Consider the following 17,447-nt stretch of genomic DNA (forward strand, 5'->3'; position numbering starts at 1 on the left):
TGCTCATACCCGTTTGCCAGGGCCACCACTTGCCCACCTTTGACCCAGCTGGATTGGCAAAGTCTTGAGGCACACCACAAATAGTGCAGAGATTGCGCCTTGGAATTTATTGCACGTGGTAAGTTGCTCGGATGGGTTCAGTTATTCAGTTTCAGAGCTTGCCTTTGCTGCACGGACTGCAGATTAGACGTCCTGATAGACACAAAATGGTTTCCTTTCTTCCTTTTCCTCCCTTTTTTTTCTTTTTTGGTATTCTCTCTGGTACTTTCTTTTTTTTTTTTGGTCCTCCAGTTAAACTTTAGACATGGACAAAAATTTATTGCTGCCTAACTGCAAGGATTTCGCTTGCGTTTTGTTTGAATGAAGTTGCCTACTTTGAGGCGTCGTAACTTGATCTAAATGGGGTTGCCGGGCTCACCAGCTCGAAGTTTGTGTTTTGTGGCTGGCAAATGCCCGAGAGCGATTTGAAAATTCGCCCAAGTTTTGACTGATGAATGGAATGAAACAGTTAGTAGGGGAGAGAGAGAAGGGAGAAGGTGGAAGGCGACCAATTTGTTTAGATAGTTGATCAGAAGATTAATTTGTTTGCCGACGGTGTTAGAGGCATGTCAAGGGATTAACGGGGATTATATGGAAAATGCTTGAAGGGAAAGCAATTAAAAGGGCTTTGCAAGCAGTGACAAAGACCTTTTGCTTTCTGTATATGCATATACATATGCACCTAACTTACTACAGAAAGCTATTAACATCTATGAATTTTTAACTCCATAAATGAAAAATGTCGCCAAGTGAATTGCCAAGCGTTGAATTCAAACACAAAACTAAAACAATTGACAAAATTCAAGTGGGAATTGGAAAAACTGAGCTGAGCTAACTTGAGCTGAGCTGGGCGAAACTTGAAGCTCTGCGGAGGAATACTTGAGCACCAAGAGGCGACAGCGACAGCAACAGCCACAGCCACAGCCACAGCAAATTCTTGGGCCAAGTCGCAAAATGTTTTGGTTGAGGGTGGCAAAATCTTTTTAAAACAAATTTCTGTTCATGCTTCATTTCGTTGACTTTAAATTTCACTGCTGTGGCTTAACTTTATGTGATGTTTGGAGCAAGATTAACGCCGACCGAGGCGAATGGCCCCAAGCCATGGCGACATGCTAGCTAGCTAGCTAGGACCTTCCCTGGACCTTCTTCATTGACGTGACATTGTGCGTGTTAGGTATAATCTACTTTCAAGTAGCCACAAGCAACACCCATGTCCATGTAATCTCTGCTACTATTTGGCCATCATGTGTCTTGCTCCTTGTCAGCAAGGACAGAAAACTGTAATTTTATGCAAAAGCAACAGAAAATGTGCTAGCTGCATGAAAACTCTCAAGATAATGTGCACAACAATTTTTTGGACATTTTCTTTTTGGGGGTTTTCATTTTTATGCATTTCAGAGATTAAGCTGGCAGCAGCAAACAAAAAATATTATGATTCCACACAAAAGTGAAAACTAAAACCAAAGGGAAGAGATAAAGAGAGAGACAGAGAGAGAGAGAGAGAGAGAATTTACAGCAACATTAATCTGCATAAAACATAGAAGCCATAAAGTTAATTAACTATTTAAAGTTCTGTGTTGACAAAATCAACAAGAAACACATAAATCTCTAACTCAAGCCCATCCATTAAGAAAAAAGCCTTTAGAGTTTTACTTTTCATCGATTGCCTATTAAATCAACATTCACTTATTGCCCATCATAAGTTTGGCCCTCAGTTTGTTGGCTATAAAAACCCAAAATGCATTTCGGGAACAGCCTCAGTTGATATTTTGAAAATGCAGTTGACAGTCGTAGTGCTACTTTGTTTTGGTAAGTTGAGAGGGAATAAAGTTCACAACATAATATATATATTGGAAAAGAGGATCTATAGGATATTTAGTTTGATCAGATGATAGTTCCAATTGGAACTAGAGTAAATCAACAAATATCCTTTACAAAATACTTTTGCATTCTGTAAATTGTTGAAGATTGTTTTCTCGAATATCCGGCCGTTCGGCCGTCTGTGCGTTTGAACGCTAACCAGTATGCCGTTATTGCAGATTCGCCTAAAAAAGTGTAAAGATTTCCCCATAAGGTTAAGGTAGGGAATTACAATATCTGGTTTAACAGAAACGATATAGACTTCAAACTCAAGCTGGAATAGTGAATAATGGATTGCAAATTGGAAAAACTATGTCTTCAAAAACATTGGAGCCAGGAAAACAAAGTTGGGCAGGAAAGGCATTAAAATCTCCTTCAAGATTTACTAGTTGTGGAAAATTGTTTTATTTTATTGTAAAATAAAAATATTATTGTGCATCCCGAAATACAATTTTCAATGGGTTTTATTATCCCTGAACCCATTTGAGTTCAGGATATCATAGTTTTATTTTACACTCAAATAAATATATATTTTTTTATTAGAGTTAGAGGGAAGAATTAGAGTTTATATTTATTGATTATTGTTGATTTTCTGTAAAGTGTCGATTGTTAAAATCAGTTTAGATATTTGCAGGCTGATTCCAACATTGAATTCCAGATGTAATGACGCTAGGTGATACAGCCAAGCTTTGGGAAGAGTGAAAATAAATTTTAATAACTTTTAAAAATAATATATAAAAATACATATTATAATATTATGTAATAATACAGAAAGGAATACTTTTAAAGAATATTCTTAAAAGTTAATTCATTTTATAGAATTTGTTTATCATATCTGAATATTAATCATCATTCCGCTCCTGGTCAAATTACTTCTGTCAGTTGATTATTAACCAAATGCTAAGAGCTTTAAAAACCCTCCTTACAGAAAAAGTATTTCTAAAATGAATATTGAATCTTTTGTGATTTAAACGCTTTAGTTCTGTTGCTAAGCGCTCTGGAGGCGCTACCTTGGAGTCCCACTGATCCAGTGCAGCCGTCTGTATATCAACTCCACAAGAATCAGAAGCAACGCAACCTGACCAAAATACAGCTAATGCCACGGAATGCCATCAGCTTCGTGGGACCGAGGCAGGCGACATCTCTGGAAGCGGATGACGAGGGCGATGACTACTACGGCGATGACTACGAGGCTGGCAATGGAAATGCGCCCGTAGAATACACGGAATCTGAGGAGGTCGATGATGATTACGGCTGGCGTTGATTGCAGTTATATATGTGAATATATACATGTGTGTATTTATATGTATATGTGTGTATATGCACTTCAGTAAATATTTATGCGCATACAAATTGGAGCATTTATTTAACTGCAACTTGGCTGGGTAATTAAATTTATTTGGAATTCAACTTGTCGCATTGCTTGGCTGCTGCTTGGCTGCCTGTTGGCTGCTGCGCATTCATTGAAAAATCCGCAACTAATTAGGACACGAAGCGGCAGGAAGTACACGTAGACATAGATGAGAATGTGTCTTCCTGTGCTGTTGTCGCCCCCTCTCTCTCACTCACTCTCTCTCTCTCTCTCTCTCTCACACACTCATTGCCCCACTGTCGCACTGCCTCTGCTCGCTGGCAGGCCAGAGATAAGCAACTCGAGTGTCGTCTGCCGCATTTGCCGGGCCAGACAGAGAGACGGACGGACAGCCAGGCAGACAGGCAGCCAGTAGCATGCAAAAATAAATAGACTCAGACACAAGCAAAGAGACTTTAAAGAGCTGAGAATATACCGTTGAATATACCCACACCTTGCATACGGAAGTCATTATTATTTATAGTATATATTTGCAAACATGATTTACAGTTTTTGCATATAGTATAGCAATAAAACATTTGGCGAATGATTTTTGAGTTTTCGCAACTCTTTAAATCAGAGAATGACTTTTGATAAAATGGAGAAATATTTTCATTAATAAGAATTATATTAATAAATCGCCCGAATACATTTATGATTTTTATACTCATTCACGAAAGTGAATCAGTATATTGGTTTTGTGCAATGTCCGTCTTGCTGTCCGTCCGTCTGTCCGTCTGTCCGTCTGTCCGTCTGTCCGTCCGTCCGTCTGTCCGTCTGTCCGTATGAACGCAATCTATTTCGGCGCTATTGAAGCTAGAGACTTGAAATTTGGAACACATACTCGTGTATATCTCCGATTTATAAAGTGTTAAAATTTTCCCGATCCGCCCACTAGGGGCGTGGCAAATCGGAAAATGCATTTTCCGATATACCAGAAATCATGTTTGTTGAAGAGCTAGAAAGCTGAAACTTGGTATGTAGGTCCGCGTTGACCACCCAAGATCACGAGCTATGGCGGATATATCTACGCCCATTGGGGGCGTGGCAAATCGGATAAAACTGTATCTCCTAAAGTTGTAAACCTAGAATGCTGAAATTTTGCACGTCAGCTAATGGTATGATTCTATAAAGTCTGAAGATAAATTATAAGTCTACGCCCGTTGGGGGCGTGGCAAATCGGACCTGAAGATATAGTGATTTTTTAAATTCTCCTATATTTTGGACACTATTGATGGCAGAGACCTCAAATTTTGTATACATACTCGGACTGATCACCCAAGACCAAAAAGTTTTGTCGGATATATGTCCGCCCACAGGGGGCGTGGCAAACCGCAAAAGCTTATATCTCCTAAAGTATAATAGCTAGAAGCTTCAAATTTGGATAGTTGAGTTACTGGTAGCCTCCTCTATCGATTCCCCAAAAATAATTTTTACGCCTCTTTAGGGGCGTGGCATATCGAAAAATACCCTGTAATTTTCACATTTTTTTAGAGTAAGCATTCAAACTTTGCAGTTAGGGTAAGGTTATCTCTTTCTAAAAACTGACCAAAAATGAGGTGTCTACGCCCAGTTGGGGCGTGGCAAATCGGAAAAAGCTGTATATTCTACAGTATTAGAACGAAACTTAACTACTAAATTGTTGATGGGATGTGAATGAGTATTCCGCAGTCGGTAACGCCCGACTGCAACGTTCTTACTTGTTTAAAGATTATAAATATCACTTTAGAAAGTTTAAGTAGTTTAGAATGGCTTTCGATAAAATGGAGAAATATTTTCATTAATAAGAATTATATTAATAAATCGCCCGAATACATTTATTATTTTTTAAAGATTATAAATATCACTTTAGAAACTTTAATTAGTTTATTTATTTTGAATTTATTTAGTTTACTTTTATGTATTTTTATCATATATTTTTATTTATTCGATTATTGCTTATTGAAAAACGGATAAGCACACTTTCTCCTCCTGCGTTGTTAGTTTATATATTTCTCTACTTCTCTTGTATAAATCCCTGTTCTTCTTTTACTGTCGCTCGTAGCTTTTCGTATCTTACTTTCATGTAGAAATTCATATGGAAAGTGAGAGGCAGAAGAATAAATGAGAGAAAAACGTAGATAAAATAATAGTAATGAGCGGCTTCTAATTCTCTATACAAGAGCTCTATATAATATATGAATACATAAGAGCTGTATATAATGTATATTAAATAAGTGTCAACCTGAGATAGACTTGACGAAAGTGAATGAGCAGGAGAGAAGAAACGAAAGACAGAGACTAAGTGAGAAAGAGAGAGTCAATGAGCGTGAAAGAGAGAGAGAGAGAACGAAAGATCATGGTTTGTTTGTTGCGTTTTGTATCAAATCAAATTGTGTTATTTAAATAAAAACTACAGTGAAAATCGCTGTAGATGCCTGCAAAAATACATATTCAATGCTGATTTCTCTTAACTTTCTCAAAGGTAGAGAAATATAACTCAGTGACCCGAAGGATATATCGCATAAAGATCAGCTAATGTAATTTAATGAATACCAATATATATACATATCTGTATATTTGCCATTTGGCTGGCGATATTAGCATAATTAGCAAATTATAGTATATCAAATTGCAGCTGTGGTTATAGACATAATTAACAACCTGGCCTTAATTTAATATAATTTGTGCAGTTTATATATGCATACTCGATTCATCTCGGACATTTTTGGAGCATGTCTGGCAAGAACATGATGCCAACTTTCACTGACTGAATTGTTTAATATTTAAGCGGAACGACGACACAACCGCAGGCAATTAGAGCTGTCAACGCGGTCAAATGGACTGACACATTGTTGTTGCGCCCATTTAGAGGGTCGTTGAGATTGAAGCGACGATGCGATACTTGCGAAAAGTATTGATTAGTATTTGAATAATAGATGCACTTGAGAGGGTGGAGTGGGCGGCAAGTTGATGGGGCGTTTCGCTGGATACCCATTGATAAACTGTGCAGCGAATAAATGAAGCGCTTTGTTTGTTTATCGCACAGTATCTCAAAGAAGCATCCTCCAGTTCAGGGCGGGGCTCAGTTCAGTGGAGGCATCGCCGGATAAACCACTCGAATAATGCAGTCGAGCGTAAACTGTTGATGCCCTCAACACCAAGCCCCTCCTCGCCCTCCCTCTCTCTCTCTCTCTCTCTCTCACACTCACTCTCTGCATAGCTGTGCTCGACTCGGTCCTTGCACAAAATTTACATTTAATGAGGTTTAAGTAAGTGTAAGGTGCGAAAAAGTCATTCGGAACGCTTCGCCAGGCTTTCAGCTTTAAGTGATATGCCCTGCTGGGCGTCGACAAATTGATATTAAATGCAAATTTTATGCCCAGTGTTGCGAAACGTATTCGAACTATTGCTGCTCTCATATTGAATTCATTTGTTCATTGATTTAAGGGGAATGCGTTGAAGAGCTCTCTGAAAAACTCGACGACGGCACTCGAAGCACACTGTTCTTGATCTCTCCTATTACCGTTGCTTGAACCTAAAATTAAGGGATCCGAGCAAATAGAAAGCTGTGATCCCAATTCTACGTATGTATATGTTTTAACTAAGTTGTATGATTAGTATTATCAATAATAGTTATCTACAATAAATTAAAAATATTTACCAAAATTGAATTTTTATTGTTTATTATTTATTAATTTTAAATACACAAAACTTAAGCAAATATATATATATATATATATATATTTTTTTTTTTTTTGGTTACTTTTACAATAAAGACAATGTGCTCCTGCTTTAATTCACGTTTAAAAAAATAAAAAAATCGCTTTTCATTACGCATTTCACTATAATCACACTTTCTTCTCTTGATTTTCTTGAATTACACGATTTTTTTTTTTTTGTATTTTGCATCCGTTGGCATTCGATTGACTTGTGAATGAAATCTGTAATCTGTTTTACTTTCTTCATTCAAAGAGCAAGAGTTTGTGTCCTTTGTTTATCTGAGAAAAGAAATCATAGGTGAGTCAATACTTTACACTTGTAATTAGTAGTAGATTAGTAGCAGACTTAAATTAGTAGTAGACTATTTTGTTGGTATTTTTTCAAACGAAATGCATTCGATTGGCTGTTAAGTTACTACTGAATTTTTATATTTAGATGTACTATAAGCAGGTGAAAAATATATACATTCTCTGAATATGGCAAAAGATCTACATATGATTAGATTCTCAGTTACCTAATGGGAATACCAACCAAAAACCGCCAAAAGCTGTGGTAACATTTTGCTTCAAAGTCGCGAGTCGAAACCGCATTTGAGCATTTCCACTAATTAAAGTGACACGAAAACCGCAATACACAAATACACACGTACACGCACACACACATACTCACACACTATACAAAACGACAAATAAATCAGCGTTTGCCGCAACGTAAAGCTGGCAAACTTTTTCGGCGGATAGAAAATGGGAAAATTTGTGTGCTTGGCAGGAGCTTGACGCCTGCAGCTCCTCCACTGGCTGCTGGAGTAGATTGAATTTGGGACAGGCCACGGCTTTGTGGTGACAACATTTGTCCAACTGCCACTGTCAGAGGCATTTGCGAGTAAAATCTTGTTGTTGGCTCTTTAATTACGCTTCAATGCCTGAATGTGTGCCATGCCACTCACCTGAGCATTTTTTTTTAGAGATCCAAGTGCTTGGCGGAGCCTTCCAAGCCAGCTGCCAGCTGATTTGGCAGCTGCAGCAATCCGTTCAGTGCCAGCGGCGCAGCACGTCGATCCTTGGCCGTGGCATGAGCTGAACTAGCGTTGCCCAGAGCGCCTCCGAGCCAACGCTTGTACGTGTGCTCCGGCGATGTGTGCCAGTATTTGTGGAACGAGATGGGCGCATTGAGCTGCAGCAGCTCTGGCGCATAGTCCTGCGGCCGTGCCTGATGCAGAGCGGGCACATGCGTGGCCGTCACGCCCAACGCCTGCAGACAGTAGCCCAATATCATGTCGTCTGGTGCACTTGCTGTCGGACAACTGCATCGCTGCACCACAAGTCGCAGCAGCGGCACGCTAAGCACAATGCCAGCCCCACCTGTGTGGTAATTGAAGCCATCCGGGGCATATAGTCGATAGCCATAGCGTTCCCCAAGATAAATGTTATTCGTGTGATTGTAACAACCAAGCAGCTTGCTTAGCCGTGGTACGCTGCGTGTGAAATATTTTAGATAAACATAAAAAATTTGTTGAAGAGAAAGCAATGATCATTTATTAAGAGAGCATTTAGTAAAAGAGCAAAACTCCAATGTAAAGTAAGTCGCAAGAGTACAAATATTGTCAAACAATTTTTCAACTGTTAATGCTGTATAACATTAATTAGTGTGAGTGAGAGAGAGAGCGAAAGAGAGACTTTCTACTTGCACACTATTGCTTTTGATCCCTTTATTAGTAGATGTGCATGTGGCTGAGAACGTGAGCATAATACTATATATAGGTATGTATGTAACGATGTTTTAACGAAGGCTTAACGAAGGCTTCAAACCAATAGTATAATTTCAATTGTGAGCATTTAGATTTAGAGTTTTGGTTGTTTTAGTGTATTAGTGCAAGCGCCAACCTAACGTTGCTAGCTTAAAGCTCAATGGCAAAGAGATAATTTCAAAAGAAGAGCAAAACACAGCAGGCATGCTGCGTGTAAATGTATGCAGTATATAGATATCAATAAAAATATAAATGAATTATAAAAAAAAAATCACAAACCGGGGCAAGCAATGATAATTTTAATTGAATGTGCTTTGAGGCGTGTAAGCCGCAAAAAAATCGTGGCGCACACATACATATGTATGTATGTAGGCTCACTCAGTGAGTGACACTCACATACATACACTCTTGTAAAAGCAACCTCTCTTAAATGCACACAGATGAAGACTCACTCGCTCCCTCTTCCTCTTTCTCTCTCTCTCTCTCTCCCATACACACACACAGACATACCTTAACAGCGTATCATCGTCGACAAGCATCAGCCAGCGTATATCCGTTAGCTCGTTGATATCCTTGAGGGATAATTGCAAAATTGCCAATGTTTTGGCACAATGTCCAGTCGGTACATTGGGTAGGCCCGTGCCGGTCGTAGGTATACCATCATCTGTTGCGGTTGCCAGTGGAGTCGAGTTGTGCAGTGTCGTAGCATAAAGGTGAAAGATCATAAAGACAAATCAATGAATATTCAATATGGCAGCTGCTGCTCTGCTGCTGCTACTGCAAACTGCTGTTACCAAACTGTTTGGCTCGCAGATGCATTTGTGTTTGTATTTATGTGTGTGTGCTTGCTTCTGTTTGTTTAGTTTTCCCTCTGCTAATACCCTGTGTGCATAGAAAATGCTTCGGGCATAATGATTTGGTGGAAGTAGAAGTAACACAGAAAATCATTTGTAAATTAATTCAATTGTAATGTTGATATATATGTTTATACTATTCAATGATTTGACGATAAATACAAAAAAAAAAAAAAAAATTAATTTTGTATATAAATATTAAATTGGTTGTTTGGTTGGTTGGTTAATTTTCATTACTATTATATTTCGAAGATTCATCTATATTTATTTCAGATTTAAAAACCCCGAACGGTAAAGTTTTGATAAAATGGTGTTTCATGAGAATTGAAGGATATTATCGGATCAGATTGAAAAAGTTTGAATACTCTTATAGTTACAGATGCTAACAAATACATTGAACGTTTTGTGCACCTTTAGCTTTAGAGTGAATTTGAAAAATCTATTATGTAAACCTTTTTAAACCTTGCATATTAAAGGTCTTAAGAATGCCTTGATTAGAGAAGAGAAGGAAATCAATATTAATCTATTTTCTACTATTTGTGCACTACAGGGTATTTCCTTAAACAACATTCCCGACTATGTCATCAAAATCTGTTAACTATGAAATACAGGGTATTCACTCGGCCCTGGAGTCTCTGTCTGCTTCATTTAGTTTTTGTTATTGTTAACAAGTGTGCGTGTGTTTGCCCATTTGCCACGCCTCTCAAATTGTGAGGGCAGCAAGCAGCAGGAGCTGGTGCAGAAGCAGGCAGTCATTTGCTTTAATTGCGTTCATCGTTCTCATTCTCGTTCTCATTCTCGTTGTTGTTGTCGCTTTACCTGCCACATCGCTGTAGTATTTGCGCCGGATGGCATCGGGCGCCCAGGTGCGTTCGATGATTGGTATACGCTCCTTATGGAATTTTGCACAGGTCTTGATTGCAAAATAGATGTGTGCGCCAGTTGTGTGCACCTGTTGTGGGTGAAAATGGTTTGGGCATCAGTTTTGAGTTGGAGTTTGTGTTTGTGTTTGACCGTTGTCACAGAATTTATGGTTATAGGTTTCAGATGCTAATTGTCGCAATGAACGAACCTCCCACATCAACATACCACAACGCCCACCCCACATACTCCACACTGTTTGTCTACATTTAACTACCAAGCATTATTCAACTAAGCCAGCATCAGGCAATGGTTTTAGATTTATCATTTTTACTACGTTTAATAATTCAAATAATTCAATAGAAATCAAAATTGCTATTTATTCAAAGCAATTATGAATTTAAGGTCCGCACCAACGATGCGAATGTGTAATATTTCTTTAAATTGAGAAATTCATTTCGTATGAATCAAATGAAATAAAATTGACAAAATATTTAATAACTAAATTATTTATATTTACAGATATTTATTTTGCTTAAGATTTGCATGCATTTTAATTTATTTATCAAAAATATGAAAATTTATTGATTGAAATCAGAGCTTTGCTTTTTGGGCTTTGAAAACAATTTTTTAAAATTTAAAGTGAAAAACTTTTCGATTTCTGCAAGAGGCTTTGTGCAGATTGCTATCAAAAGTGCATTCTTACATAAAGAGAGAGAGAGAGAGAGAGAGAGAAAATGAGTTAGCTGTGAAAAGACTGCAGCACTGTTAAAGGTCGTAGAGCGTTAGATATTCAATTTGTCTACTATTGTGTCTATGCTCTTCATTTATATATTGCATGACAGTGATTGCTTTGACTGAGAGTGGTAAAGGGCAAGAGAACATGCAAACGTTACTGCTTGCATACCATTAACGGTGATCTCTGTATATGTGTATGTACGTGATGCATAATGCTGAGAGAGCGCTAGTGAGCAACCGAGCGTAGGCATTGTGTTTGCATGAGTGTATTGGTGAGAGTTCGAGTAGCTTAAAGACGTTCCACCAATAAGGTACTTTTAGTGTAAACGCGTTCAAAGAGGAAGAATTAAGCGCCATAGTTGCCTTTGTATTAGTGTGTTCTTGCAAGCACTGTTAGGCTATTTTTTTGCTTAAGCGAGGCATATGCAGCTGAGTGCGCAACTACAGCCGGACATGGAGTGAAGAGCGGCCTCGATTTAGGAAGTAGCCTATGTTTAACGAAGGCGACGCCTACATAGCGAGAGGATAAAGAGCTCGAGTTGTCCTACAGAATTATGTAAATGAGCATAGGGCAGGCTCTCTTTTTCTTGAGAGCACGAGCAGAGCAGTATAAGTGTGAGTGTAATTGTGGATATGTAAAACTGATGGAGGTGTAAGCTTAACAGTGAATATTCTTCAGTATGTTACGCTCTAATTAAGGAGAGAAAAGAGCATTCGTGTAATATTGCAAATGTTGAGTCAGTGTAGGCGGAAGCATAAGAAGATCATTCAGTCTGTGCGTGCCTACCTTACAGATCGGATGCTGCTGCCGTGAATTCAGCAAATAATATCGTAATATACAAAAATTAAAGATGGATAGTGTGTGTTGATTAAATACAAAATTGTCTGCGTGAACTTTCCGCACTTTAATTTGCATATATGCTAAAAAAAAAATGTGCTTGAATTAGGGCGTCACATTTATTACTGGAAATTCGAAAAATAGAGGGAGAAAGAGGGAGCTTTGCAGCTGTGCAGTTTTTTTTTTTTTTTTTTTTTTTTTTTTTTTTTTTTTTTGCAGATTGCATGCACAATAAGCATGTATGTGTGTATGTGTGTATGTGTGCACGCCTCTGTGAAAACGTATTGTGCTATTAGGACATGACTTATCTTGGACTTTAATCACATTTGCGGGTAGTTCTGCTGGCCTTCACAATTAGCTGACTGTTTCACAGCAGAGGCAATGCATACGGCTATAGGTTCAATCTTAAATGCCTCCTGTTACTTGAATATAAACCGTAATTCAACTCACACAATGCACGGCACTCCCAGCGGCCATTTCCGGCTTGGCATGCAAGACACAGGACACAGGCTTTGACTCCTTTGCTGTTGCTGCTGCTGTCGTCTCTAAGGACGCCAAGGACCAGGCTGGCGACACTCTCGCCCAGGGACAAATGTAGTCAGCACTTTTCAAAATTATTTTGCGCTGCAACATGTCGACGAAGTCGTTGTCGTCTTTACTGATGCTGATGTTGCTATCGACGTTGTTACTCCTACTGCCGCTGCCGCTGCCGCTGCTGCTGCTGCTGCTGCTGCCATCATCAGCAGGTGCTATATTATCGAAAATGAATCGGGCCAACTCATGGGCCGCATCTATGGCAAATTCGCTGTGCCTTGTGGCATTTGGGGCATTTAGAGCAACAAGTTCGACCAGGCTGCAAATGCATGTTCCATTATGAGTTATGGCCAAACATGATGCTGCCTCCTTCATCTGGACTCACCTGCGCAGCAAAGCACCTGTAAAAACAACGCCGGCACTTAGCATGGGATATGGAAACCATGTTGGATCCTTGTAGTTGGCAAAATGGTGCACAATCGTCGCCTCAGTGTCGTACAAAGCGTGTCCGTAATAAGCCAACTGGAATGGAAAAGATATTAAGAGAACAGTTGATGCTGTCAAAATTTGATATGATGAATAATATACATATATAATATATATAACTAATTGGCAAATTGTGAATATTTAACGCTTTTTAAATCATAATTAAATAATTTTCAGCTTGCCAGCTTGAAAATAACTGATGAAGTCAATATACATATGTGAATTTATTTGTTTAACAGCATTGATAATAAATTATTATTTTAGTTACAGAGCAAATATTATTGCATAATAATAAAATAAATAATGTGATTGTTAATAGTTACTTGAGCACAGAATTGTTTAAATAAGTTTATTGTTTCTGAATTAAAAATGAATCCTTATTTTGGGTGCAGATTAAATACCTTTAGCTGTTAATAATTTTATTAAAATTTGGAATAAAAAATTGTTTATATAAATTTGATAGATATGTAGTCCTATTTCAACAATTAATGAGGATTACGTATATTCACTTTTAGAATTGTTGTGGGTTTACGTTGGAAACCATATCTCTAACTTATGCCGACAAAATCTAAAAATTTTGAAGTTTATAGAATTTTTTACAGCTGTTTTCCTTTCACGATATGCTGCAAATTATATTATAACTGCATTTTATTTATAACTCTTAGCATATCAAAGTATTTTTGTATTATAATAATTATACGATTTAATTTTATGCTGTTAGTTCAACAACTTTATAAACATATAATAGAACAAAGTTAAAAGTTTTTCTTAAAAATATTTCAAAATATATTTTTGGAACTTTTCATATAAATATTTTTAAGATTAAAAAAAAAAATCTTAGTTAACACATTTTTGTGCACATTTTAAAATGTAATATTTGTTAATTTTTCTGTTCACCTCTTGCGCATCCCGCTGATGCAGTTGCTCGAGCAGACCACGCAGCGAGGCGACGTGCGTGTTGTGCTGGCACCAGATAATCCAATCGGTATTCGCGTTTAGCAGACGTGTCTGGCCTCTCAAATAGGGCAGCGCATCGAGCAGGGTCCAGTAATTGAATAGTTCATGCATTATGTGCACCTTAATGGCGTAATCGTAATCCCTGGGGATCTTGTCCGATATTTGTTGCTGGCGCAGATTATCGCGCCAGGTGCGACACTGCTCTGCCGCCTGCCGTGGACACGAAATGAGCAAAAGAATTTCACTGCCATTGCAGAGGCGCACGAGACACGTTAGGAATAGTAAGATTTGCCAACTGGGCCTTAACTGCATTTTATGCATTTTATTTGGCTAACATGTTTGGTTAATAGGAAATCACTCTCAGGACTTTGCCGTCGCGTTGCCAATCGCTCGAGATTGGAGCTCCGCCGTGCTCCGACTGCGACTGCATTAATGAGCGTGCGAAAACGTACTGAAGCAACTGTGATTGAATTTCAACATTTTTGGCGCAAACGGCCAGAACATTTTCGTTTGGTTAATGCCAATGCGCAGGCGCCAAAGTCCGGTCAAATTTCATGAATGAATTCTGTTTAGAGCGCAACAGTTGGCCAATACCAGCAAATGGCCATGGCAATGAATTAATGTGTGTCGGTGTGTGTGTGTGTGTTTGTGAGTAATTGTAAAGGTGTGGCAAACCAGGTGCACCCTGTCCGGATGATACGCCCTGTGCTACTTGTTGGAATTGACTGAACAAATATGGGTCAGATAGCAGAGATAAAGGAATGAATAATAAAGTGTATATTCAAGCCTTGCTAATGTGATTTTAATTTGATGGTTGAACTTCAGGTGAAGAGCAGGTGAGCCTCGTTATCGGAACTCCACTGTGTATATATTAATTTGCTATAGCAAACGCCGTCCATACGAACACAATCTATTGCCGAATTGCTAGATAATAAAACTGTTTGATAAAGCTTAAATTGGTTTCATATCAAACACACGCGCATTTGCATATAAAGCAAAACACATTTTAATGATTCACAGTTGTTTCTTGTAAAGCAAGAAACCGAAAACAGACTATAAATATTTGTATATGTCATTTGGGTTTGATCAGCTTTTGAATAGCTCCAATAATCAGTTGTAGCATATGTTTACATATTTATTTATTTTAGTTTTACCGCTTATGCACATAATTTTTGGGATTAAATAATTCATAATTAGTGAATACATGAATGCCATGTATAATTAGTCGTTAATATAATAAATGGGAATACTAGTTAGTTAGAGCAGTTAGCTAGAGAAATACATGAATTCGTAGTCTAATGCATGGGCGAGGCCAGTCGTGTGGTCGTCTGCATATTGTTGCTGCGATTGTTGAGCTTCAGGCGCAGCTCATTCACGTGCTTGAAGAGCAGATCCTGTTTCGAGAGCAGCTCGCGTGTGCGCTGGCAGCCATGCTGAGGCGTGCACAAGCCGGGATTCCAGCGGCAATAGAGACCCCTCCAGAGGCGCACGGCACGCACGCTGGCAATGGGGCGCAGCACGAGCTCGGCGCCATGGGTGAACGACGGGAAGAGAGGGTTCAAATACTGATCCAGTGAGGAATTAATGTGTGTCCACAGTGAAATGGTCTTGTGCTTCAGATCTGCAATGGAGTTAATTATAGTAAGAGTTACGGCATATATGGCGAACTGCTTACCCTCTGCCACACGCTCTGCCTCGGTGTTGCACAGGAAGGTGCCAAAGCGGCACGAATACAGATGATCCACAATTGTGATGAGGAAATGCTCGTTGAATTCGAATGCGTTGGTAAACTGTTGACTCACTTGCCACACGCTATCAATGAACTGCAGAAAGACCGGCGAGCGATCAGCATCCGAGTGCTTGTTATCGCCGTGGCCGATGCGTTGCTGGAATTTATGACCGAACGACAGCCATTCCTTTTCGATAAGCACTTCGAAGCCACGCACGGTGCGATAATGCGGATCCAGCAACAGCATCGACAATGCCGTCAGCTGTGCTGTGCGATCCCAGCCATCGGAGCAGTGGACCACCACAGATGTGCTCATTGTCTCCACCTTGTCGACGATGCGCACGGCTCCGGCCAGAACGCAGCGGATGTGCTTCAGCCACAATGTGCTATCGATGGCCGTCTGCCATTTGGAGTCATCGGTGGTTGGGTAGCACGCCTCCTTCACCTTGCGCAGGCTCTCGCGCATCACGTGAATGTTGTGTATGTCGAGGAAATTGATTTCCACGTTTTTATAGGCATCCTCCGATTCGTAGCCGCCGCCCTTTGCCTTGTTGGCAATGGCATTCGCACTGGGCCGAGCATCCATAATGGTCAATTTATCGGACTGTGCATTCGCTTCCATAATGTAGCTCAGATAAGTCTCATCATCGGCATTCCGTTTGCCACTGACACCGACCAGAGGTTGGGAGCAACGTGTTATGGTTGCCTGCGTGCGAGGATTCATCCATGATAGAACGGGCAAACGGCAACGCGAACGAAATTGTGCAACGCGACGCAGAAAATCATCAGAAGCTGCCTTTGGCACGGCCCACACAGCCGGATAGCTGTCGCAAATGCCGTAGAACTCGTTGATCTTTGTGACACGCCACATATCGTTGGGCACGCCCAGGCGACGCAGCTCGGCCAACGGCTCGTACACCGCCCAGCCATCCCAGCCGGCGCTCACAGCTGCATTTGCCGTCGACGGCTGAGCAGCTGCAGCGGCATGAGCAAACGCAAAGAGTTTGCCGCTGTAGGAGAGCGGAAATGCGTTGGCCTGCAGCTTCTCGAACACTGTGCGACGCGAATGATTCTGCTGCTTGTGTGCGAAGCGTAAATTGCGCATATCTTTGCAGAAGATCTCAATGCCATAGCTATTCTCGCCACGTGACGTGGCACCACCGATTTTTTCCACACGCGCAATCACGCCCAACGGCACGTCCACAACGACTGGGGGCTCCTGATCGCGCAATGGCAGCGAACGAAAGTATAGGCGATAATTGGTGATGGTTAGGGCACCGAAGACCGGACCGCGATATGGGCACACATAGGTGACATCGTTCTTTTGATCCTGATCCTCTTCGCCGTCCAAGTAGACAAAAGGCGTATCTCTTTGTTGGCCGTTTTCAGCGCCGTGTTTGGAGCCCAGCGAACTTGACTTTGAGCTGCTGTCCAGCGAGTTGCTGCTGGCCGTTTTCGATGCCAACTTGTCGGCTGAGCTTGATGTGGCATCCATTGCAGCGGAATGGTTAATTATCAACTGTTTCGGTTGTCTGATTGGACACTAAAGCGTAAACAAATTTTGCGTCGAGTGAATTATTCTTTATATTTTTGTTGTTCGCAGTCGAGACTTATCGAACGACAATCGGAACAAGTTCCAATGGAACAGCTCACCAGGTGAACTGAGTTATTGACTCATGTTATCCATATAGTTAATCACATATATTTATTATATATGCATGATAAAGCATATTACTACGATTGTGGCAGTT

General features: G+C 39.9%; 3 protein-coding genes across 4 annotated transcripts; 1 reads left to right on the forward strand and 2 right to left on the reverse strand.

The window, feature by feature from the left end:
• Positions 1–1,799: 1,799 nt before the first annotated feature.
• LOC149269924 (uncharacterized) lies at positions 1,800–3,267 on the forward strand. Its single transcript, XM_089464063.1, has 2 exons — positions 1,800–1,848; positions 2,880–3,267. The coding sequence occupies exons 1-2, from the start codon at positions 1,815–1,817 to the stop codon at positions 3,161–3,163; spliced, it is 318 nt and encodes a 105-aa protein (XP_089320189.1). The 5' UTR covers positions 1,800–1,814; the 3' UTR covers positions 3,164–3,267.
• On the reverse strand, positions 2,060–14,328 carry LOC108610265 (beta-1,3-glucosyltransferase). 2 transcript variants are annotated; one of them, XM_089464062.1, is made up of 7 exons: positions 13,908–14,328; positions 12,910–13,046; positions 12,441–12,843; positions 10,373–10,505; positions 9,210–9,363; positions 7,899–8,426; positions 2,060–2,586 (listed from the first exon to the last, which is right to left on the reverse strand). In XM_089464062.1, the coding sequence occupies exons 1-6, from the start codon at positions 14,286–14,288 to the stop codon at positions 7,913–7,915; spliced, it is 1,722 nt and encodes a 573-aa protein (XP_089320188.1). In that variant the 5' UTR covers positions 14,289–14,328; the 3' UTR covers positions 2,060–2,586; positions 7,899–7,912. The 2 variants fall into 2 exon arrangements, with proteins under 2 accessions (XP_089320188.1, XP_089320187.1); XM_089464061.1 differs by lacking the exon at positions 2,060–2,586 and adding an exon at positions 3,205–7,230.
• A 761-nt stretch (positions 14,329–15,089) lies between these two features.
• Positions 15,090–17,335, reverse strand: mtm (phosphatidylinositol-3-phosphate phosphatase). The gene is made up of 2 exons (XM_018002259.2): positions 15,643–17,335; positions 15,090–15,588 (listed from the first exon to the last, which is right to left on the reverse strand). The coding sequence occupies exons 1-2, from the start codon at positions 17,189–17,191 to the stop codon at positions 15,263–15,265; spliced, it is 1,875 nt and encodes a 624-aa protein (XP_017857748.1). The 5' UTR covers positions 17,192–17,335; the 3' UTR covers positions 15,090–15,262.
• Positions 17,336–17,447: the final 112 nt, after the last annotated feature.

The sequence above is a fragment of the Drosophila arizonae genome, chromosome 3 (genome assembly GCF_054131065.1).
Source record: "Drosophila arizonae isolate 15081-1271.41 chromosome 3, UAZ_ARI_1.0, whole genome shotgun sequence".
In the NCBI taxonomy this organism is placed as follows: Eukaryota; Metazoa; Arthropoda; class Insecta; order Diptera; family Drosophilidae; genus Drosophila; species Drosophila arizonae.

Excerpts from the sequence above, each read along its gene's own strand:
- LOC149269924 (XM_089464063.1), top strand. The coding sequence starts at position 1,815 with ATGCAGTTGACAGTCGTAGTGCTACTTTGTTTTG. Across the intron at positions 1,849-2,879 it reads CGTAGTGCTACTTTGTTTTG|TTCTGTTGCTAAGCGCTCTG; the intron begins GTAAGTTGAGAG and ends TAAACGCTTTAG.
- LOC108610265 (XM_089464062.1), bottom strand. The coding sequence starts at position 14,288 with ATGCATAAAATGCAGTTAAGGCCCAGTTGGCAAATCTTACTATTCCTA. Across the intron at positions 10,506-12,440 it reads CTGGGAGTGCCGTGCATTGT|GTGCACACAACTGGCGCACA; the intron begins GTGAGTTGAATT and ends CACCCACAACAG. Across the intron at positions 8,427-9,209 it reads GACGATGATACGCTGTTAAG|CGTACCACGGCTAAGCAAGC; the intron begins GTATGTCTGTGT and ends TTTCACACGCAG.
- mtm (XM_018002259.2), bottom strand. The coding sequence starts at position 17,191 with ATGGATGCCACATCAAGCTCAGCCGACAAGTTGGCATCGAAAACGGCC. Across the intron at positions 15,589-15,642 it reads GGCAGAGCGTGTGGCAGAGG|ATCTGAAGCACAAGACCATT; the intron begins GTAAGCAGTTCG and ends ACTCCATTGCAG.